Source organism: Pholis gunnellus (genome assembly GCF_910591455.1).
Source record: "Pholis gunnellus genome assembly, chromosome: 17".
Lineage (NCBI taxonomy): Eukaryota > Metazoa > Chordata > Actinopteri > Perciformes > Pholidae > Pholis > Pholis gunnellus.
The window spans coordinates 14281663-14305591 of NC_136544.1; the positions used below are offsets into that span (position 1 = coordinate 14281663).

General features: G+C 40.2%; 5 protein-coding genes across 8 annotated transcripts in view; 1 reads left to right on the plus strand and 4 right to left on the minus strand.

Annotated features, from left to right (window-relative positions):
* Positions 1–23929, plus strand: part of LOC306709394 (septin-9-like) — a 75559-nt gene that overhangs the window by 41432 nt on the left and 10198 nt on the right. Inside the window, exon 1 of one of the 4 annotated variants that reach the window (XM_079177502.1) lies at positions 15749–15800. The exons of 2 other annotated variants lie outside the window; for them this stretch is intronic. The gene's annotated coding sequence lies outside the window, so the exon portion shown is untranslated. Of the gene's footprint in view, positions 1–15748; positions 15801–16134; positions 16142–23929 lie in introns of those variants that run through there. One more of the 4 variants, XM_079177504.1, reaches the window with a different exon arrangement.
* On the minus strand, positions 583–2642 carry LOC306709397 (uncharacterized protein). Its single transcript, XM_079177507.1, has 2 exons — positions 2568–2642; positions 583–2151 (listed from the first exon to the last, which is right to left on the minus strand). Exon 2 carries the CDS (start codon positions 2145–2147, stop codon positions 1140–1142), a length of 1008 nt encoding a protein of 335 aa, XP_079033633.1. The 5' UTR covers positions 2148–2151; positions 2568–2642; the 3' UTR covers positions 583–1139.
* LOC306709395 (uncharacterized protein) lies at positions 4335–6861 on the minus strand. Its single transcript, XM_079177505.1, has 2 exons — positions 6769–6861; positions 4335–6352 (listed from the first exon to the last, which is right to left on the minus strand). The coding sequence occupies exon 2, from the start codon at positions 6349–6351 to the stop codon at positions 5326–5328; it is 1026 nt and encodes a 341-aa protein (XP_079033631.1). The 5' UTR covers position 6352; positions 6769–6861; the 3' UTR covers positions 4335–5325.
* On the minus strand, positions 7939–9657 carry LOC306709398 (uncharacterized protein). The gene is made up of 2 exons (XM_079177508.1): positions 9469–9657; positions 7939–8947 (listed from the first exon to the last, which is right to left on the minus strand). Exon 2 carries the CDS (start codon positions 8944–8946, stop codon positions 7972–7974), a length of 975 nt encoding a protein of 324 aa, XP_079033634.1. The 5' UTR covers position 8947; positions 9469–9657; the 3' UTR covers positions 7939–7971.
* LOC306709399 (uncharacterized protein) lies at positions 9864–12017 on the minus strand. The gene is made up of 2 exons (XM_079177509.1): positions 11987–12017; positions 9864–11559 (listed from the first exon to the last, which is right to left on the minus strand). The coding sequence occupies exon 2, from the start codon at positions 11553–11555 to the stop codon at positions 10602–10604; it is 954 nt and encodes a 317-aa protein (XP_079033635.1). The 5' UTR covers positions 11556–11559; positions 11987–12017; the 3' UTR covers positions 9864–10601.

Consider the following 23929-nt stretch of genomic DNA (forward strand, 5'->3'; position numbering starts at 1 on the left):
CTGGTTACAGGAAGTTTCATATTACAGCTGATTTGGGATCTTCTGTATTCAAGAAAAGAAAAAGTAGTACTCCCTTTCAGTTTGTTTGCTATTACCAGTCAATGTGGCTGTAGAAATGCAAGAAGCAGACTGTAAATTCAGTGTTTTTATAATCTGATTTATCCAATATTTTCCTGTCCACAGAGGCTGTTTTCTTCTCAGAGTTTTAATACAAATTCTGGTGCACAATAATTAAAACGTTTTTAGACATTTAAGATTATTACTACATCACAATATTCCAGTTCAACAATTGGCAACATAGGCAGTAGTTGTACCACTATTTTGTTCTTCAAAAGTGATGCCAGCAGATATCAATAGTCTGCGGAGAGTTTTCTGTCTCTGGTGTGATTGTCTGTAGAACGAGGAATAGTTAAAGTTGTCCTCATGATTCTGCACATCTAACTTGCATTCATCCTTTTCCCTTGAACTTAAAATAAAAACACTATCAGTCTGATTGTTAATTACAGTTTAATCAACACTACAGAAAGTATACACAAGCTGTCCTGAACAGACCATAAAGCCTTTTATTTGTTTTATTTATCAGTGCAATACATTGGCTTCATCACTGTCAGACAGAATGAATCATGAGTAAGTTAGATTAGACGTGCTGGAGCTTGACTTTGTTGACTGACTTGAGTTTGGAGCTTAATGACCGTGCCAGAGCAGTGCATTATAATATACAATAAAAGACATTTCACTCGGATCAAATACTTTTAACTGAATAACGAATAACCAGATTTTTATACAATGCACATAAACGGTAATCTTTGCAATCGCATAAATAATAATAATTGTATTACTATTATTATTCTCACAACTGACTCACAGGACACGGTGGGATATTAACTGCATTATCATGGGCTTATTGGTCAGATACTCTAAAGCTACATGCATACATATCTATATGCAACCCAACCTAAACTGATTTCCACTGCTACCCTGCTTATAATTTATTAACCTGATTTTGGCATTGTTTATATTTTGGATTCACTCCTTTTTTTTTTTTTTAACTTTATCTTAGACTTTAATATTTCCACTCTTTCCACTTTGTATTGCAACTGCTGCACAGCAATTTTCTTTGCAATATATACAGTTTTATCTCATGTTAGCATCCCTTTATACCAGAACAATAATATAATAAACAATGCAATTATTAAGCATATGGTGGCAATGCAACAAATACAACAGATCCGCCGCCGGCTGTTCTGTGGAGGTGAGTTGTTCTCGACGCCTGATTCTCTGTTCCTAATCGTCCTGCTGGCATTTTGGTCCACATAGTCATTTAACTCCAATACAACATCATGGTTTGGAAAACCTCGAGGAACGTTGGTCTCTCTTGCCGCAATATCATCCCTATGATTTCTTCTGCTTTTTGGTCTGTTGTTCGGACGGTGGAAGGAGGACTTTTCCTGGATCACAATAAACAACAGCAGTCCAAGGCAAGCAAGGTCCCCCCATGTGTTTCTGATGTGGGAAACCTCAGCATTGCTTCTAAAGTCGTTTCTGAGTTGCAACAGTTGCTGTTGGTTTTGTCCAACAGAAAACTCTCTGATCTGTCTCATGAGGTTAGTAGTGATCTCATGGGTATGATCTGGATCATACGGTGTCCCCAGGTTTTCAGAAGTGTCATAGTGCTGTGTGATATAAACTTGGTCTATCCTCTGTAAAGCGCTACGTTCTGTGTTCTGCTCCCTGACACGAATTATGATCCTGTCCCTGTTATTTCCCACATACTCTGCTATTTGGGGACGGACAACATAATCAGGAAGTGGAATGGATGTTCTTTGATTGAGATTGCCAATAGTGTAGTACCGGTATACATTTCCCGGAGGCAGTGGGTCCAACAGCCTCTCAAAGTTACCATAATAATGTGAGCCATAATGTCCTCCGTTTGGGTCAAAGGTCAACGATATGATATCGTTATTGTCGATGTCCACTGCGTTGGCAAACCAGTGAAGCAGCAAAAGACTGTGTTTGGGCACAGATTGATCAAAGTTGATTTTCTTCAAATCGTTGATTGAATCAATCTTTGTCTGTACGGCCGACACGGAGGTCAGCACAAGGAGCAGAGCTACACAGCAGATCATGACTCTTCCTGTCGTCTTCATCGTCCTGTAGAGATATAAAAACATGTATTGCTTACATTAATCATCTACACATTACATTCTCAATCTATACTATATATTTTTAACTAGAGATGCATCAAATTATTATTTTCATGATTTGATCAGATGGATATGAACATTGAAACAGATTTTGTTTGTTGTTGTTGCTGCTCGTACTGACGAGTAAGAATCAGGTTAGTATTAAGAAGGAATACATTGTCCTCATTCTGTGCAAACATGTATTTGTAAGTTCATCTGATGTTACTGAGGCTTCATGTTGCAATAGAAAGCGTTTCCTTGTTGAGTTGCGGTGGAGCGATGGTAACACAAAGAGGAGGAAACACTCACAAAACACTTTGTGGAATAATTCCACTGCAAATACTAAATAAATAAAACTAGCGTTCAGAAAATAAGAGAACTCACCTGAGTGAGTCTGCTGCCGTCGGGTATCTGATCTCTGTTTGTGTGATAGTAGGAGTAACTCCTCCTAGGTTACTGCTTCCCTGTAAGTGAAACTGGCGGCTTTTAGAGGAACAATTATGTAAAGTCATTCTGTGAGTCTGCTGGTAATTTCATGAGCAGGGTTATAACAGGAAGTAGCTTTTGCAGGTCTCGACTTGACAGTAAGTGTTTCCTTTGGTCTGCATGGTGAGAGGCTGCCTGGGTTATTATTGGCTAGTATTCACCCATCACAGATCAATTTCAAGTTGCATTACATGCACATTTCATGGGCTGATTATGTATGTTTTGCTATTTTCTTTATTCAAACTTTCATTGTAGTGTTTTACATTACATTGAATATCACTGTTCAATATCCTCATCTTATAGTTACCTTGAATATTTTCAATAAAGTGTCCTAACTTGTATCTGTGTCACAACCTTTGAGCACCGAACATGAGGGATCATTGCCTGAAAGTGGAGTGAAATATTGTCAGGTGTATATACTTTTATTGCTTGTACTGTTTCATGTCATCTGCCTCTAAATGTGTTCAATTTGGCATGTTGCATTCATTGGACAGTATAGTTTGCCAGAACTTGTGGGTTAAGAATCAAGGATGACCTGCAACAGGCTGTATACTGTCACACCTTGGTTTAGACAATATCTATTGTTCTCCCTCATTTTTTGTCATCTAAATCCTCAAGGATTTAAGAAAATATATGAATAAACAAATTAAAACCAATACCAAAGGTATGCACATCACCAAAGCATCATCCCATCCATTATTTTGTACATTTCGTGGTCTGTAGTTGTTTTGTGTTGTGTGGTTGTTTTGTGTTTGGTAGTTGTTTTCTGCTCTGTTGTTTTGTTGGTTAGAAGAGTACTTTTCCTGGATCACAATAAACAGCCTCAGTCCAAGGCCAGCAAGTCCGCCCCATGTGTTTCTGATGTGCCTTAATCGGGAATCATCAGCGTTGCTAATAAAGTGGTTTCTGAGTTGCAACAGTCGCTGTTGGTTTTCTCCCACAGAAAGCTCTCTGATCTGTCTCAAGAGGTTAGTTGTGATCCTGTAGGTATGATCTGGATCATATTCCTCCTGATGATCAATATGCTTTGTGATATAAACTTGGTCTATACTCTGCAAAGCTCTACGTCCTGTATTCGGCTCCCTGACACGAATTATGATCCTGTCCCTGTTACTTCGCTCATACTCTGTTCTTGGGGGACGGACAACATAATGAGGATGTGGCATGACTGTTTCTTGATTGAGATTGCCAATAGTGTAGTACTGGTATACATTTCCCAGAGGCAGTGGGTCCAACAACCCCTCAAAGTTGCCACAATGATGTGAGCCATAATCTCCTCTGTTAGGGTCAAAGGTCAGCCATATGACGTTATTTTAAGCATAAATGTTAAGTGTACCGGGTAGTGCCACGGTAAATACTTAAAACAAAACTAGCGGTCATAGAATAAAGAGGATTCACCTGCGTCTGTCTGCTGCCGTTAGTTTTCTGATCCGTTTGTGTGAGCGCCTGTTGAACTCCTGTTAGATTACAGGTTTCCTATGAATGAAACCGGGGAATCAAGTGTTTCTTCTGGTTACAGGAAGTTTCATATTACAGCTGATTAGGAATCTTCTGTATTCAAGAAAAGAAAAAGTAGTACTCCCTTTCAGTTTGTTTGCTATTACCAGTCAATGTGGCTGTAGAAATGCAAGAAGCAGACTGTGTTTATTCAGTGTTTTTATTATCTGATTTATCCAATATTTTCCTGTCCACAAAGGCTGTTTTCTTCTAAGAGTTTTAATACAAATTTTGGTGCACAATAATTAAAACGTTTTTAGACATTTAAGATTATTACTACATCACAATATTCCAGTTCAACAATTGGCAACATAGGCAGTAGTTGTACCACTATTTTGTTCTTCAAAAGTGATGCCAGCAGATATCAATAGTCTGCGGAGAGTTCTCTGTCTCTGGTGTGATTGTCTGCAGAACGAGGAATAGTTAAAGTTGTCCTCATGATTCTGCACATCTAACTTGCGTTCATCCATTGTCCTTGAACTTAAAATAAAAACACTATCAGTCTGATTGTTAATTACAGTTTAATGAACACTATCAACACTACAGAAAGTATACACAAGCTTAACAGACCATAAAGCCTTTTATTTATGTTTTATTTATCAGTGCAATACATTTGCTTCATCACTGTCAGACAGAATGAATCATGAGTAAGTTAGATTAGACGTGCTGGAGCTTGACTTTGTTGACTGACTTGAGCTCGGAGCTTAATGACCGTGCCAGAGCAGTGCATTATAACGTACAATAAAAGACATTTCACTCGGATCAAATACTTTTGAAATAACAGATATTTATACAATGCACATAAACGGTAATCTTTGCAGTCACATAAATAATAATAATTTTATTATTATTATTATTCTCACAACTGACTCACAGGACACGGTGGGATATTAACTGCATTATCATGGGCTTATTGGTCATATACTTTAAAGCTACATGCATACATATCTATATGCAACCCCACCTAAACTGATTTCCACTGCTACCCTGCTTATAATTTATTAACCTGATTTTGGCATTGTTTATATTTTGGATTCACTCCTTTTTTTACTTCATCTTAGACTTTAATATTTACACTCTTTATATTTACACTCTTTCCACTTTGTATTGCAACTGCTGCACAGCAATTTCCCTTGCGATATATATATACAGTTGTATCTCATTTTATCTGCTTTTTATACCATAACAATAATATAGTAAACAATGAAATTAAGCATATGGTGGCAATACAACAAACGCAACAACAGATCCGCCGCCGGATGTTGTTCTGGGGAGGTGAGTTGTTGTCAACGCCTGATTCTCTGTTCCTAATCGTCCTGCTGGCATTTTGGTCCACATAGTCATTGAAATTCACTACAACATCTTTGTTTCGAATACCTCGAGGAACCTTGGTCTTTCTTGCCGGAGTATCATCCCTATGACTGCTTCTGTTTTTTGGGCTGTCTTTTGGTGTGTTGTTGGGCCGGTGGAAGGAGGACTTTTCCTGGATCACAATAAACAACAGCAGTCCAAGGCAAGCAAGGTCCCCCCATGTGTTTCTGATTTGGAAAGCATCAGCGTTGCTTCCGAAGTTGTTTCTGAGTTGCCACAGTTGCTGTTGGTTTTGTCCAACAGAAAACTGTCTGATCTGTCTCAAGAGGTTAGTAGTGATCCTGTAGGTGTGATCTGGATCATACGGTGTCCCCAGGTTTTCAGAAGTGTCATAATGCTGTGTGATATAAACTTGGTCTATACTGTGAAAGTCTTGCCATCCTGTATTCGGCTCCCTGACACGAATTATGATCCTGTCCCTGTTATTTCCCACATACTCTGTTGTTGGGGGACGGACAACATAATCAGGAAGTGGAATGGATGTTCTTTGATTGAGATTGCCAATAGTGTAGTACCGGTATACATTTCCCGGAGGCAGTGTGTCCAACAACCCCTCAAAGTTACCATAATGATGTGAGCCATAATCTCCTCCGTTTGGGTCAAAGGTCAACGATATGATATCGTTATTGTCGAAGCCCACTGCGTTGGCAAACCAGTGAAGCAGCACAAGACTGTGTTTGGGCACAGATTGTTCAAAGTTGATTTTCTTCAAATCTTTGATTGAATCAATCTTTGTCTGTACGGCCGACACAGAGGTCAGCACAAGGAGCAGAGCTACACAGCAGATCATGACTCTTCCTGTCGTCTTCATCATCCTGTAGAGATATAAAAACATGTATTGCTTACAATAATCATCCATACATTACATTCTCAATCTATACTATATATTTTTAACTAGAGATGCATCAAATTATTATTTTCATGATTTGATCAGATGGATATGAACATTGAAACAGATTTTGTTTGTTGTTGTTCCTGCTCGTACTGACGAGTAAGAATCAGGTTAGTATTAAGAAGGAATACATTGTCCTCATTCTGTGCAAACATGTATTTGTAAGTTTATCTGATGTTACTGAGGCTTCATGTTGCAATAGAAAGCGTTTCCTTGTTGAGTTGCGGTGGAGCGATGGTAACACAAAGAGGAGGAAACACTCACAAAACACTTTGTGGAATAATTCCACTGCAAATACTAAATAAACAAAACTAGCGTTCAGAAAATAAGAGAACTCACCTGAGTAAGTCTGCTGCCGTCGGGTATCTGATCTCTGTTTGTGTAATAGGAGGAGTAACTCCTCCTAGGTTACCGCTTCGCTGTAAATGAAACTGGCTGTTTTTAGAGGAACGATTGTGTAAAGTCTGAGTCAGCTGGTGATTTTATGAGCAGGGTTATAACAGGAAGTAGCTTTTGCAGGTCTCGGCTTGACAGTGTGTCCTTTGGACTGCATGGTGAGAGGCTGCCTGGGTTATTATTGGCTCGTATTCTGTTATCACGGATCATTATCAAGTTGCAGTACATGCACATTTAATATGCTGATTATGTATGTTTTGCTATTTTCTTTATTCAAACTTTCATTGTAGTGTTTTAAATTACATTGAATATCACTGTTCAATATCCTCATCTTATAGTTACCTTGAATATTTTCAATAAAGTGTCCTAACTTGTGTCTGTGTTACAACCTTTGATCACCGAACATGAGGGATCATTGCCTGTAAGTGGAGTGAAATATTGTCAGGTGTATATACTTTTATTATTTGCTTGTACTGTTTCATGTCATCTGCCTCAGAAATGTGTTAAATTAAGCATGTTGCCTTCATTGGACAGTACACAGTATAGTTAGTGGGTTAAGAATCAAGGATGACCTGCAACAAAACATCCCCGTCTGGATTCGAACCAATGATGTGGTGGTTTTAGAGCACTTGATCAACAAAACACCATTTAAAAAAAAAAAAAAAGAAAAGTTTATACCGATTTATCCAGTATTCCCATCAATAAGGAGTGAAATCTTTTTTTTTCACCCCTTTTTTCAAGACATTTGATAATTCTTCATCATAACATTTTTCTGGCTTTTCTCACTGGATTAATGTCCACTGTGGAATACATTAGATTTTGTATCAGTACAACTCAACTGCTCACAACTAACTCGCGGGACATAAAGGGACATTAAATGGAATATGTTGGTCTTAATAATAAATCTGTTGTTCTAACCGTGTACTCTTAGATTACCTATTGTTACGAACCAGCTTGTTAAAGGAAATGGAAGTTCCATAAAAGCTGATGTTTTAAGGTTTACAAAGTTCTCCTCCTGGACCAATCAACTGGGAGGGTCTCCACATACGCAATGTACCTGAAAGGCATCACACACACACACCAAGGCCAGAGCACCTTATCGTTATCCTTAAACTTTAATATTTGCAACTGTTGCACTGAAAAGTTTTATCTTCTCCTATACGTAACAAATATCAAACACAATATGATTAGGAGACATATGACAATACAAAAGAACTTCATCATGGTCTGAGCTACTGAGCAAATGCCTGATTCTCTGTTCCCAGTCGTCCTGTTGGCTTTGAGGTCCTCATCGATGTTCACAACATAATCTTGGTTGGGTACATTTCTAGAAACGTTACTCTTGGAAGCATCATCGTCCCTGTGTTTTTGTCTTTTTTCATGGTTGTCGTTGCGTTGGTTAGAGGAGTACTTCTCCTGGATCACAATATATAACAGCAGTCCAAGGCCAGCCAGGTTAGCACCCCATGTGTTTCTGATGTGCCTTAACTGGGAATCATCAGCGTTGCTTCTGAAGTTGTTTCTGAGTTGCAACAGTTGGTTTTCTCCTACAGAAAACTGTCTGATCTGTCTCAAGAGGTTAGTAGTGATCCCATGGGTATGATCTGGATCATACGGTGTCCCCAGACCTTCATAAATGTCATAATGCTGTGTGATATAAACTTGGTCTATCCTCTGTAAAGCTCTACGTCCTGTGTTCTGCTCCCTGACACGAATTATGATCCTGTCCCTGTTCCCTCCCTCGTACTCTGTTCGGGGACGGACAACATAATGAGGAAGTTGCATGGCTGTTCCTTGATAGAGATTGCCAATAGTGTAGTACTGGTATACATTTCCCGGAGGCAGTGGGTCCAACAGCATCTCAGAGTTGTGATAATAATGTGAGCCATAATCTTCTCTGTTAGGGTCAAAGGTCAACCATATGACGTTATTGTCGTCGATGTCCACTGCGTTGGCAAACCAGTGGAGCAGCAAAAGACTGTGTTTGGGCACAGATTGACCAAAGTTGATTTTCTTAAAATCGTTGATTGAATCAAGGTCTCTCTGTACAGCTGACACAGAGGTCAGCACGAGGAGCAGAGCTACACAGCACATCATGACTCTTCCTGTCTTCTTCATCATCCTGTAGAGATATTTAAAACGTTATTCCTCCCATTATTCAAACATACTGTACATTCTTAACCTCAATGTATTTGTAGCCAGAGATTCATCTAATGGCTATTTTCATGATTTGATTAATCTATACTTAATTTTCTTTGCTGAATATCTCACACTAAGGCCTAACCAACGGATAGGAGGACACAAAGTGTGTGACAATAGTCAGGCGGCCATATGAACATTGAAACAGGTTTTTCTTGTTATCATTCCTCCTGTTTATACTGGCATGTAGGAGGAAGTAGGAGGAAGGAATACACATTCCTCATTCTGTGCAAAATATATTTGTAAGTTTATCTGAAATTAATTTGAGACTTCAGCAGCGTGAGTTAATCAAATCAAGTATTTTCCAAAGTTACTGTCTATATACCAAATTCCCTTTCGAGAACACTTAGAATTGAGTTGAGTTAAATGCGTCAGCAGTCATGTTGCATAGTGCCAGGTTATATACTAAAAACAAAACGTGGTCATAGAATAAAGAGGGCTCACCTGTTTGTCTGCTGCTGTTAGTTGTCTGATCCCTGTGTTTGTGTGAGAGCCTGTTCAACTCCTTTTTAGGTTACTGTTCCCTGTAAATGAAACTGAAATCAAGTGTTGCTTGTGGTTACAGGAAGTTGCATCATACAGCTATTTTGGATTCAAGAATTGAATACTAATTTAAAAAAACTATTAATCAGATATAAGAGTGTTCACCTAAGTGTGTTTGTCAGGTATCTGATCTGTGTTTTTGTGAGAGTAGGCGTGACCGCTTCTAGGTTTCCATTGTGCTGTAAATGAAACTGACTAAACAAGCTTTGCTGGTGGTAACAAGACGTCTAGTGACAGTTTGAGTACTTCCTTCTTCCTTTTATTGTATTGAAATAAAAACACTCACATCGTTGTGATTGTTAATTATAGTTTAATAAACACAAAACCATAGATGAAATAAACCCCCTTTTTTTTTTTAAGCTAAAACATTATCAATCACAGCTGTCGTTAACACACCATAGAGCCTTTCACCGATCTGTTTCATTTATCCATCAGAGCAATTTACATTATCTGTATGTGTATTAGTTAGAACAATCGAGGAATCATCAGTGAGTCGTTACTGTTGGATTATACATGCTGGAGCACGACTGTGTTTCCTGAATGGATCCTGAAGCTTAATGACCATGCCAGAACAGTGCATTATATTATACAATAAAAGACATGTTGATCAGTTCAAATTATTTTCTATATTTTTAGCTTTTATTAACTTGACGAATTTAGTAGACAGAGCTATGAAGGTCCTAATGTCCTCAAGATTCTCAGACCATCACAGCAGTTTGAGATGGGTGATTGAAGCAATTTGGCATTTCATCACCAGATTATATACAAAGCATACATCGCCATCCTAACTGAACCCCATTTACAAAAAGATATATATATATATATAGTAAACCATAAAATCAAAGATGTGGAGGCAAAACAAAGAAATACCCCTGGCCATTGTTTAGTAGTATTGAGGTGTCATAACTACTGATTTTTTTTTATTTTATTTTTTTTCATCAGTTGATGACTCTTGCTGGCTTCATGGTCCTAATCGTCCTCAAAAAGCTACACCGTCACACCTTGGTTGAGACAATATTGTTCTACCGCATTTCTTATCTAAATCCCCTATTGTATGAGACCATATATATGAAAACACAAATCAAAACACAAATCAAAACAAAAGCAAAAACAATGCACGTCAGCAAACCATCATCCCATCCATTATTTTGCATGTTTGCTTGTCTGTAGTACGTTTGTGGTGTGAAGTTGGTTGCTGGTCTGTGGTACGTTTGTGGTGTGGCGATGTTTCCTGTTCCGTAGTTGCTTTGCAATGAGAAGTTGGTTGCGACTCTATTTTGTTGGTTAGTGGAGTACCGTTCCTGGATCACAATAAACAGCAGCAGTCCAAGGCCAGCAAGGTTACCCCATGTGTTTATGATGGGGGAAACATTAACGTTGCTTCCAAAGTTGTTTCTGAGTTGCAACAGTTGGTTGTAGTCTTCTCCAACAGAAAACTGTCTGATCTGTCTCAAGAGGTTAGTAGTGATCCTGTAGGTATGATCTGGATCATATTCCCTCTGATGTTCAATATGCTGTGTGATATAAACTTGGTCTATCCTCTGCAGAACTTGCCGTCCTGTGTTCGGCCCCCTGATGCGAATTATGATCCTGTCCCTGTTCCTTACCACATACTCTGTTGCTGGGGGATGGACAACATAATGAGGAAGTGGCATGGACGATTCCTGATTGAGACTGCCAACAGTGTAGTACCGGTATGCATTTCCCCAAGGCAGTTGGTCCAACATTCCCTCAAAGTTGCCATAATGATGTGAGCCATAAGCTCTACTTTCCGGGTCAAAAGTCAGACTTATGTCGCCGTACATATTAATGTCCACTGCGTTGGCAAACCAGTAGAGCAGCACAAGACTGTGTTTGGGCACAGATTGACCAAAGTTGATTTTCTTCAAATCGTTTATTGAATCAAGATCTCTCTGTACAGCTGACACAGAGGTCAGCACAAGGAGCAGAGCTACACAGCAGATCATGACTCTTCCTGTCTTCTTCATCGTCCTGTAGAGATATTTAAAAATGTATTGCTTACATTAATCGTCTATTGTACATTATCAAAGCATACTTGCAACTGGCAATGCATCTCATGATTATTTTCCTGACTCAAATAAAATCTATTTTATAATATCTTTTATTTTGATGAATAGCTCAACACCTAAAGGGTAAGTTCACATTTAAAACGATAGTCTAGCGGCCATATGAACGTTGAAACAGGTTTTTCTTGTTGCCATTTTTCCTGCTAAGCAGAAAGAGTTTAAGTATCAGAAGGAATCCATAGTCTTCGTTTTGTGCAAACATGTATTTTATCTGAAGTTCATGTGAGCCATTTACAAAGAAGATTTGAGTTAACTGCTTTTCCAATCATGTCGATTAGTCCCACAATAAATACTAAAAACAAAACTAATGATCAGAAAATAAGAGAGCTCACCTGTGTTGATCTGCTGCCGTCGGGTATCTGATCTCTGTGTAGGCGTTACGAGGTTACAAAGTCTTGCTGTAAATTAAACTGGCTAAACAAGGAAGTAATGAAACGAGGAATACTTGTTTCATTTTTGTTATATTTGTATGTATACTATCGTCAGATGTTTGTTGCTTATAGCATTTCACGGTAATATCTGCTTCAAAAATTAGTTTTATTGATTTAATTACATATTTTTTTAATCAAATATCTTCCCATCCATAAAGGATGATATTTTCTGTTTTTGAAGAGTCTTCATCTATATTGTGGAGCAGTTACATTGAAATGCCATTTTTATTGGCAAAATATATGCAGTAAAACAATGTTGGACCAATACTACATTAACGATATACTATACAGTATACATTTCTTTCCTGAGATGGTCTGTAGTTCACTGCCTGCACTGCTGCATCTCTACCAGCAGCCAGCAGGAGATGCTGTCACACAGGTAGTTGGTTTCTCACACCTAGAAGGTATCAAGCCCTGAGCTTGTGAAAGCTTTGTGGCAGTGCTGCATTTAAAAGCCGTTATAGTTTACATTTTGAAACGTACCAAACAGCGGATCAGATGTCTTGCTCTGTGTTTGTATACATGCAGCACCGTCCGTTGTGAGGCTGCTCAAGCCGTTTGTTTTTGGTCTTCTATTAATCCTTGTTTTCTCAGAAAAGTGGATTCATGTGACGCCTCCATAAACACAGTGACACACAGACGTGTATTCACAGAGACACACTGAAGTTTCTCTTGATATCCTGTATGGAGGCTTTGGTATTCCCTGTGGGAAAGACTGAAAGAAAGTCAAATACACACAAAGGAAACCATTAGTTCCTCTGTGGTCACCACCCACATCATTCACATGGGCAGCACAAGAGCATCGTACAAGCAATGCAGTACTAACGATGCTCTCAACATGTACGGCGCTGCCAGAGATGCTGATAACATGTTAAACGTTATAGTTTGTTGTAGAGAAATTGATTAAAATAATTGTCATGACAGCTAACATACATTGCACAAGATATCTCCCTGTGTTCCTGTTGATACGATTGTATTACGCTCTCAAAAGTTCCCACATATTCTACTCTTCACTCTTTCTGTAAAGGAAAAATCAGCCACTGATGCATAACAACTTGATGGATCCAAGTAGCATGAATCACCGGCTGCATTACATTAAATGCAAGTCCTTGGGACAGCTGCAGGGAACAGTGTCAGGGGGTCAGCCAGGCAGCCCTCTACTCCGCCTCCCTCCACCTCCCAATACATGACACGATCTTGGCTCAGCGCTCCCTGCCATTGACCTTCTGTCACTCCCATCGTCAGTCTCCTCAAAATATAGATAATTTGATCTGAGATGGCCGTGTCCCCAAACATGGCAGCTACTCTTAAATGAAGCGGCATGCCAAGCTATGTCGGCTCAAACGCATTATGTCACTATGACTATGCATGCATGCAGGGTTCACTCAGGAGTCAGCCACTTTAAGAAGACTCTTCGACGGGGAGTGAGTTTTTTTTATCTTGTTATATTGTTTTGACCTATTAATAACATCTGTGAAGTCGTGTGTCAGCTTGCATAGCTTTATGGTTGGCGCAGACTGAGCTCTAGTAAAACCTGCAGTGAATTGGAGTATGTTGGGCGTCACACAGATTTACACTCTGAACTCTGGGGAGCTCAGAAAAACTTTGACTCGAGGGTTTGGGGTAAAAGAGAGAAAGACGAGCCGGAGTTATTAGTGAGCGCGAAAGATGGTAAAAGAGTTTGGCTGCAGAGAGGCAGTGGTGTGGGAAAGAGGCAAGAGGAAAAGTTTGTTTTAAGAGCTCAAAGTTTTTCAAACAGAGCAACTATGCCATGTCAGCAGATTCTGCTGCGTCATTAAATTAATTGAATTTGTGTGTTAAATGTTTTGCATTAAATGGCAAACGGAAAGAACATGTTTTTCTGCCTCCGTTTATGAAATGTAAAATGTATTTTTTTGTCTCTCTCTGTCCTCCACACTGTGGCTTACTACTCTATCTGTGTAAAGGACTATAGTATAGGAGTAGCATGGTGCTTGTATGTGTCTGCATCATCCACAGGACAGCGTTGTAAAGAACCAAGTGACAAAGAACCAATGCCTTCAAGAACTCCAGAAGTATTTGCTGTTAAGTACAAGGAAATGTGTCTGAGGTGATAAAAAACCCAACTAGCAGAGACCAGCAAACTCACTTACTAGTAGCTTCTAATCGCACAAGTAACTCCTGTCAGTTTTATCTACATTTTAGTATCTCCCGTTTAAACACTGCGCTTTTATTGGGGCGATAAAGTGTTTTAGACAGAGTAAGATGAAAAGAGAGAAAGCAAACACTGAACGGTTTTAAGACAGGGGGCCGTAGTTTGGGGAAAATGTACCGTTTCCCACATTGTAAAACTAAGTATAACGGTGTGCAGAATTTTGAAGGCCCATAACGATGCTTCCGATTGGTGAGCTGGACATGCTATATATTCTGATCTGGGTGTAACAGGCGTTTAACACTGAGGTGCAGACATGTGCTGGGAGAAAGGTTTATCTTGGCAGCAAAAGTGTGTAATGAAATGAAACAAATCCATCTTTCCAGCCTGTTGTGCCTGCTTTTTAAGAAACCTGACTCTTTATCTGGAGGAATGCAGGTGTTGCCCTTTGTGTGTATGTGTGTGTGCGCATGTGTGTCTGCTCATGTGGCTGTAAGGTTGCTCTCTGCACTGGTGTGTAATTACACTTCCTGTGAGGCTGGAGACAGCTGTTTCCTCTCCTCTTTAATCACACAAATACATACTGTATAAGAATAGTAATCAGCCAAAGTAATTGGTTCGTTCCCAGGTTTTAAAAAAATACGTTAAGGCTGCCTTTTTGTCTATTCAACAGAAAATCTGCAAATTTTAAGGCACTTTTTAGTTGTACATTCATTTAACCGTCATCTCTTTGGGTTCCCCTCTAAACATTATATATTAATGTTGGAAAACTGACTTTAATTGCTGCTCTGTTTTTAAAAGTTGCTGTGATGGCTTTCTACTTGATAATAGATTCATAGTGGTAATTTGCTGTTTGCTGTGAAATTATGCAACAACATCATTTCAACATTTTTCTCACTTTTGAGAAAAGAACAAATGTCTTCATATCCTCCTCTCATTCTGCAACACACCAGAATACCCGAATGCGATGCCTGTGGAAACGGCAGCCCTGAGTCGTAGATGGCATTGATAACCCAAAGGTGTTGAGCACCAAAGGGCTTGTTTGTACCTTGAAAGCTTAAAGCGGAGTGCATCAGTGCACCAACAGATGACAAAGGGAATCTCGGTCGTTTGATGTGATGTGTCTCAGGTCTGTGTGAGAGGAATGAATGTGATGAATGCAACGCCTGAGGAGCAGATGAGAGGGTCAGGTCAGATAATTAGGGTTGTATATCCCGGGAGTTTAGGAGAGAAGACATTCGGCTGCCCCAAAGGCTCCTTCTACAGCCTTTTTCTCTTTAACGTCCAGCTCATACTCCCCCTTACTCAATGTTTAAACTCTTGATAGTTTTTCATAGTATAAGATCATTTTTGCGTGCATACCGGTTGGAAGTTTCTTTCTGTGTGTGTGTGTGTGTGTGTGTGTGTGTGGGGGGGGGGATTTGAAGGAAGGGGGCGTCTCTGGTTGCCTTTGCGTGCTCGGTCACATGACAGGCATGGGTGGGAGGGGCAGGCAGGGAGCTTCCAGAGCCTCAGCAGAGTTTGGCCTCTCACTGGAGCGCTGCGCTTTGGCAGGGGACGACTCGTACACACAGTTCACATACGGTGAGTGTTTTGCATACCGGGAGAGTATCTGTGCGTGAGTGTGTGTGTGTGTGTGTGTGTGTATGTGACGTGGGTGTGTTTGTAAGTACAGGGAGTACATTTTCCTTTGTTGTGTTCTCTCTTTTTTTTTTTTCCATGTTCCTTCTCTTCAGCGGAAGAACAGATTTGATCATCTGTTGTTTCCCCATACTTTACTTGATTAATATCGCTGCATGCTTTCCATACTTGTCTCAGGCACCCAGCTGTTTATTTGTGTCTCTGTTACTGTTGTTTTTAGCAGTTGAGTGTCAGGCTCAAAATGCAAGATGACTGCAGAGAAAAGTGTTTGAGTCCAGATATAGGTGGGAGTTTTCCATTTATTATACTCAGTTTTTAACAAGTTTTTTTGTTTTACATGCACGTGTGTGTGTACTTGCATGTTGGTGTAATTACCATTGTTGAAGTTTTGCATTCCTTCTGTCTTTCATCTCCTAAATGTTGTGTGTGTCTGCTCTGTGCCAAGCTTTGTATTCCATCTGTATGTAAGTTTACAGAGTGATGCTCCATCATGTTTCAGCCGCTACTCTGTTTAAATTCACTTTTCTGTCTCCTCCCTCCTGACGTTGTCCACACACTGGACGTGTTCTGCTGTTTCTGACGATGATTAATTTCATGATCGCGCAGCAAGCGCTCAGATGTTTGTGTGTGCAGCAAAGTGAAAGGTTAGCTCCACACTTGTGGTTAGGAGGGTCCACAGAGTGCAGAAGGGAATTAAGTTTAGTTTCTCCTTTTGGAAAGTACAGTGAAGGAATTGTCTTACTTTAATGCTAATCAGTAAATAGTGGTCCTTATTCCTGTTTAGTGGGAAACGCTATGTATCAAATTTTGACCGAAATCAAAGGATGTTCAAATTCTTTGTTCTTTTGAGCTGCTTTGTTCACCCCAAACAGTTTCTCTTTCAAGTCATTTTTTTCACATCAACTTTTCTGATTAGCCTCTCTGTCTGTGTGTAAATGTGATTGTCTGAGCTTTTGGCTAACTGGCGATGTGGCAGCAGGAGGAAGGAGTCGAGCCGCTGCATTGTATCACCCGGGCTTTGTTGCCTAGCATTGACCTGAGGAATAAAAGGCATTGCTCTCTGATAACATCAAACCGATGGAAAACAGCAACCACCCTTCACCTTTAAGAGAGTCACCCGCCTCTGGTTTGCCTCACAAGCATGCACACACAAAGACTTTGACACACACACAGCTGTTGAAAGGAGCTCTGTTGTGGCCCCTGTGCATTGCCAGGCGAGAACAGACAGTGGCCTTTCACCAGTGTTTGATGGGACGCTGAAAAGGTCATCGTTACCTTCTGTATCTTGAATGTCTTTCTCTGTCTGTGTATGCTTGAGTCAGCCAATAAGTCAGTGCAGTAAGATTATGCATCTGTTGTGGAATTCAGCATCATAACTATGAAATGCAAAAGATCCCGTGAATGTAACCGGAGCTCTCGTCACGTAAAATTGATAAGGTTTTGTCTCTGTAGCTCGACATGCTGCACATTCTCAAAATATCACGGTTAGTATGTGTGGATGTGCATGGATGCATGCATGTTGTGTTTAGTATAAGTATGGGTTGTAAAAAGAGAGGTGTAAAGGTGTTGCTTTAGCTGTCACTTAACTTTTAAAACATTTTGGCATTCCGTTGACATTCAGGAAACCAAACCTTTACCGCCCCTCATCTGTCACAAAAAGATCAGCTGTGAATCAGGACATACAATAATGTAGTAACAGCAACAGTCCTTAACTATTTTAAGTGTAGGACTTAATCTCTTAGCAGTGAGTAATGTCAGCTAAGTCTATAATTGTTTTAGAGGACATGATCTATTTTAAAATTCCAAAAGAAAACATATGAACCGATGGTAGTAAACCTTCCACATCAAGTGTGTGAAGCTCGGACATTAAAGACATTTATTATGATGCTGTAACGGTGAAGTTCTAATCAGTGATGAGGAGGTCACAATAATATTTATATATATATTTAACCTGCTTTGTACGGAGTCAAATGGTAGAAAATAAGAACTTAATGAAAAGGGAATCACACTTTGTCAAATGTCAGAGCAGGAAATCATGTCGAACTCTTATCGGGACTGAGCAAATAATCATCGTCAGTAGTTGGGTCTTCTGAAGGTATTGTCTTCTATTGTACTCTTGAGCTTTGTATGTGGGTCAGTCACAGTCCATAAATAACACTCCTGAGGCCTGGAGAGGACCAGAGTGACGGGCTTTATGACACACGCACATGCACACGCACACACTGATTGTGAAGTGTGTCAAAGAGCCTAAGGATTCCTGCTTGTTGTTGTCAATAGAACAATAGATGTGTGTCCGTGCACATACACAGAACATTTTTTTAGGAGCCTTGGAGACCTTGAGACTCCTCGTCTTAACATTGAAACAAAGTTGACCTCTTAAATTGAGAGACTGTACCTTTTTTGTTAGCAGGCGTTAAATGACTCCAGCTTTTTTTTAAGAGCTGATGTTATCACGCTGCTTTCAGGAACCACAACAATGGGCCTTTTCACATTTACCATAGGTTGTCCAAGGTGTAACTGAACACCCGCCATGCCTTTCACTGACTGCTCACCTCTGAGTATTATACGATGTGGAAATATTTCAAGAGGAATAGTGTCTAAATGTTTAATCATACTGATATTAATAATAAAAAATAAAAAAATTGCTGTCATGTTCCGATGCATACCGACGTACAGCTGAATGTGAGAATCTTGTTTTTTTTTTCGAGTTTCACATCTTGTGACTGTTGCCGCTGATGTGAGGTCTGTGTGAGGACAGAGGTCGGATTCCTGAGCCCTCTGGCCCCGTAGACCCACGCTTGCTGTCAGCCAAGCATTTCACTGATACACTTTGACCCGCTCACTAAGATTAAGAACTACACTGGCTAGCTACCACAGCCTGGCTAATGACTTCAACAACTCCTGTCAGTGAGCAGCTAGCAGATAATAGTTAGCCAAGTTATTATTCAGCCAGTTTTCAAAGAACCTCGGAAAATTGGCAACTTCCTGACTGTTAGCTTTTGTGTAATCATACTCGGGGGTTAATGTTTAGCAGTTGCTTTGGGCTAGAATATTGTTTTGTAATGCTTAAAAATTCTGTCAATTACAGGAATGTTGTAGTTCGGTGGAATTGCTTTCCTTAAATGTAGATGTTGAGTTAGAAATTAAATAAATGAGCCTTTGATTCAGAAGTTGGTCCGTTAAGGTTAAGCACTCTTGTTTTTCATGATAATGGATTAAAGCATGCAAAGTGCACTTTGTTGCAGTTCAAGAACCCTTTTCTCGTGAGCTCCTCTGTGTCAGAGGTTGTTAAAAAGCCTGAAAAGACAACAGCTCTCTGTTGTGCACAACCACCGTGTGGAGGCTGAACACATTCCTCTGGCAGTCTAGACGAACCTGTGGTCTTCTACTATCATTACTGCAATTTACCAACATTTCTCAAACGTCTGCAAAGCAACGTTTGCACTGACTGAATAAAACCTGGGCCTTGTAGACTGAAAGAACCATGGTTGAATTAACACTTAGTAGGTTATCATGTATGCCCTTACAAACATGCGTACAAAATACTGTATAGTGTACACATGACATCACACGTCATGAACAGAGGAAAGTGAATCCCACATATGACACCCAGACGGATGCACACTCTGTGTCCAGTGCCAGGTGACACGATGAGCGAGTGGGACCCTGCAGGGGTCAAAGGGCAGATTTCTCCAGAGAGCTGAACAAGTAAGACTCTGGGAACTGGGCCTTGCTGCACAAACACTGCGACTTTAATTACACAACAGACCATGTTTGCACTGCCACCACTCCAATTTCCCCCTTTTTATTAAGAGATTCACTGTCAGAGGGTGGGAAACAGTGTTTGGGTGTATGTATGTGTTTATACTCCTCCCCTGGGCCATGTGGTCTGTGGTATCTTATTGATTCTGTGCTGGAGGGCTGTTGAAGCCCCAGTTCAAAGTAATTTAATGGCCTCATGCACTTTATTCTTTCCTCAATTGTGTTTGTACCATGTCTTCCTCCTTGGGGGAAATCAAATTTGAAAGGCCTCACAGAAAACCTTTTCTTGATTTAATCACATTGAATAAGATGTGCAGCAGCCCACAAACTTCTGGAGAAGCATCTGAGTCAGCGTCAAAACAAACGGATGAGACGAGATGCAAAGCTTCTTTGTCCCGTCTGGGAATGTAAATAAAGGACAAGAGGAGCAGATGTTTTCAAAGACGTCCCATAAAAAAGATTTTAAACCCGAGCAAAGATGCAAACGACCCATTTGGTGGATTAGTACTGTAACGTGTGTTTGACATGGAGCTCAAGAATGACTTGACATGAAATAAGTGAGCTCAAGCCACCTCCCCACTTTAAGGGATTGTGAACAGTGGAGGACCTGTACTGCGGTCAGCCACAAAAACTTCACTTTCAAAGTAATTGCGCTCTTAATGTCTTGATTAGTAGTATTACAGTAATTAAAACAAACCACAGCAATGGCCAACAGTGTGTTCCTAATAATGGGTGTAAACAACATTGCGTCTTGACGAGTCATGCTAAAAGTGTTGACGGTACTCCTGCTAAAGAAAACATTACGGTATATCATGGCTCATAGAAATGGAATAAAATAGGTGGTACTTGCTCTTTTCATCCAGTCCTATAAATGTCTAAACAAAGACTTATCAGAGTTTTAAAGAGTTTTCTTTGAATGAATCACTCTCCTGCATATCAACTTCTCTCGGTCTAAGTTTCCAGTCCTTTTTTTTACTTCTCTGGATTCCTCTCTTGTGATTTTAAGTCGGTTTGTACAGAGGGTCAAACCACTGGTTTGTCATAGAGGGTAGAACCTCAGCGCCACTCTTCTTCTTTTTTCTTTTTTTTTAACCTAAACTGGGAACATGACCTCTGACCTGCTCGCCATGCTGTCAAGATCAACACCCAGGACAGCTGAGGCATGGCTCAGTGGTTTTGACCACATCGCCACTAAACATAGACAACAGTCACAGGCATAGCTCTTCTATTGTCTTCTTTTCTTTAAAAAGGCAGCGTAAAGAGACCTGTTTAACTACATCCCTGTTTGAAGGCCTCTGTGTAGTTAGTGAGGAATGATCCAAAAGTGGAATAAATCACAAATGCTACTCTCCTTTTCCCTGTTTCCTCCCCTCCTCCTCCTTCCTCTGTCCTCTTTTTCCTGGCCTTATCTTTTTTACCTCTCCCTACTCAATAGTCCTTTTCCTTTTTGCTTCTTCTCTTTATCTCATGCTTATCCCCTTCCTCCTTCTTCTTGACTACATCTTTTCTTGCTGCTTTGACTTTCTCCTCGTTGCTCTCGTGTCTCCTCTGTTCTCCCCTTCAAAATACTTTGTGCTATAGGAGACTGTCGGCCATGTTTACAGAAAGCAAAGTAATCTGATGCTGCTGGAAGCAAGGAAAAAAACAAAACGTTCTTTAGTGCCTGTAATTGAAAACAGGATCACAGCAAGTCCAGTGAGTCATTTTTATGCTTTCCAATTTCTAAAATTAATTTTGCTTTCTTACAGACTAAAAGGAAAATCCCACAACTAGAACTGATACAGGGAAAAAACCTTTCAGAGTAGAGCTGAGGGAAGATTAACTCTTAAATCAATGCTGGATGGCAGACATTATTGATGTGTAAGACATTGTGAGGGAATTTATAGCTCAACAATAAAAATCTAAGTTTTGGAACAAATACTCCTAGCTGTTATTTACTTAGTTTAACTCTAACAAAGCGAATCTGCTCTATTAGGACTGTGTGGGTGTGGTCGGATCAGACCGGCATTTCCCTGACATGTTACGAGGTCTTGAGGTATAATTTTGGTTTAAGAAGTTAAAGATGGTTTAAAGGCCATTTTATTGGGCCTCCGGTGATAAAGTTAATGTCACTAAACACTGTTTGCTTTTAAGCTCTTGTTGGAACAGTTCTGCAGGGTTGCTGTGGGATGATTACATTGTGTCATCGATTGGGATTGTGTTTGATAGCATTTTATCCAATCTAAATCCTTTCCAATCCCTTATTGATCTTTGTAGGTAGCTTATCTTAAATGTCTCCATTTGCCACCAGGGCCAGACATTGATCATGTGGAGGTCAGATGTCATCTATAGGTTCATGCTCCAACCTGCTGTCTCCTGACACCTCTTTTTACTGGCTAAGAACCATTATAGGTCAACAGCACTTTGGAAGCACATCATGGAAGAGCTGCAGGTATGAATGCCTCGGTCTGATAAATGGTCAGTTTATCCAGATGTTTCACAGTTCCTGAGTCCTTCACCCGTCTGGGTTTTACTCTAAACGACAGAATTGACACGTTAAGCTTCACTTGTTGTGTTTGTAGTTTACTGAAATTGACGACACAGGTCTGAAACGGTTTACTACCTGTAATGAAGGTGATTGATTTCCGTTGTTGGTCGAGCTGTGTTTCCCACAGTAATGCTCCGGCACTTTGTGTTCTTCAGTGTGTGTGTTGTATGTTTGCCAAGTCTTTTACAGTATTTGACTCTACTTTGGCTCGGGCAAACTGGCGGCGTGTCCTCATGAAAGACGGTTAACGATGCTCTGAAGGGTGTTGCTGCTTCTGTCTGGGTAACCAGCTAGTTGAGATGCAGGATACACGGACATCGTTCTGTCTCGCCTCCATTCTGTGTTTTGGTGGCTTTAGAAGTTTTTCCACCCACACTGGGAGACCAGTGTGTGCTTACTATTTGTTAAACAGAACAGCTTGTTAATACAATAGATGTGGGTGGTATTGTTCGCAGTACCCTGTACTCAAACAAGGAAATGGGACACTTATTTCAGTACAAGACCTTATATCAAATACAGGTTCCTGTATTGGTTTGGACACATAAACCCATCAAAAATAAAATGTGCCAGATCACCGAGCCACTTTAACTTAGCCTTAAAGTCTGGATCAGGTGAATCTAGATCAAATACATTACTGTTCATTTTCTTCCCTTTTTAAGCTCGAACTGATTATAAAATAAGAGGTGTGGTTTCAGAATTGGAGAAGGATTACTTCTAGGTATCAAGATGTAGTGCTGCAACAAATGATAGATTCCTTTATCAATTAATAAGATGATTATTTTTGATCAATTAATCAAATAGTGAGCCATGTTCATCACAATTTACCTAAAGTCCAGGGTGATGTCTTCAACTGTTTGTCCAACGGTCCAAAGATGTTCAGTTCACTATCAAAAAGAAATGCAGCTAATTCTTACAATAGAGAAACTAGAGCAGTTGAATGTTTTGCATTAGAATTGTAAAATAAAACATTGCTTCAGCTTTGAGATGTCTCTGACATCATATTAACAGAGAAGGAGGGTTATTTTATTTTAGTGTTTTGCAGGTGTAGCTGCTTTTGGGTGATATTTGAGCTCTCTACTTTATCTCAAGTGTCTGTTAACCCCATTCATTTCATGTCCATTCCCTTTGATGCTTTGCTGGCATCCCGCCTCAGGCGAGGCTCGGTTGTCGCATGCTCGCCTGTCAAGGTGAGCTAGCCCCTGGCCAACATCTCTGTTTACAGCACATAGCTATCAGAGAAGTGTTGGCGGAGCAGCGAGGGAGCTTGACATGAAAAGTGGCCAGCAGAGGATAAAAAGAAACGGGTTTTGCGAGGTAGAGATAAAGGCAGTAAAAGGAGTGACTTCAGGGGAGTTTAGAAAAAGGGAGAACAAATGTAATGTTAAAGATAAAAGCCAGATGAGCTGTGGGAGGGAGAAAGAAGGCAAAGATGTAATGTCGGACTAAAAGAAGACTGGGGAGTCCAACAGGAGACGCAAAAGAAAACCAAGAGATGGACTGGAGAGGGGAAAATGAAGACGGGAGAGATTGGACAGGATCAGTGTGTGGAGAGAGGAAAGGGTGAGGCTGAGAGAGAGAAGACACGAGCAGAGGTATGGGAATGTGGGAGGTGGAGGGGAGAGGTGGAGGGCAGTATGTCGCAGTAAGTTGCTGACTGACTGCTGGAACAGGATGGGGAAGTGGTGAATGAGGCCAGGAGAGCTGCTTCCATAGGTGGGTCTCTAGGGCACACACACCTACACACACCTACACACACCTACACACACACACACACACACACACA

Bases quoted from the DNA above. Each gene is read 5' to 3' on its own strand.
- LOC306709398 (XM_079177508.1), bottom strand. From the start codon at position 8,946: ATGATGAAGAAGACAGGAAGAGTCATGATGTGCTGTGTAGCTCTGCTC.
- LOC306709399 (XM_079177509.1), bottom strand. From the start codon at position 11,555: ATGAAGAAGACAGGAAGAGTCATGATCTGCTGTGTAGCTCTGCTCCTT.
- LOC306709395 (XM_079177505.1), bottom strand. From the start codon at position 6,351: ATGATGAAGACGACAGGAAGAGTCATGATCTGCTGTGTAGCTCTGCTC.
- LOC306709397 (XM_079177507.1), bottom strand. From the start codon at position 2,147: ATGAAGACGACAGGAAGAGTCATGATCTGCTGTGTAGCTCTGCTCCTT.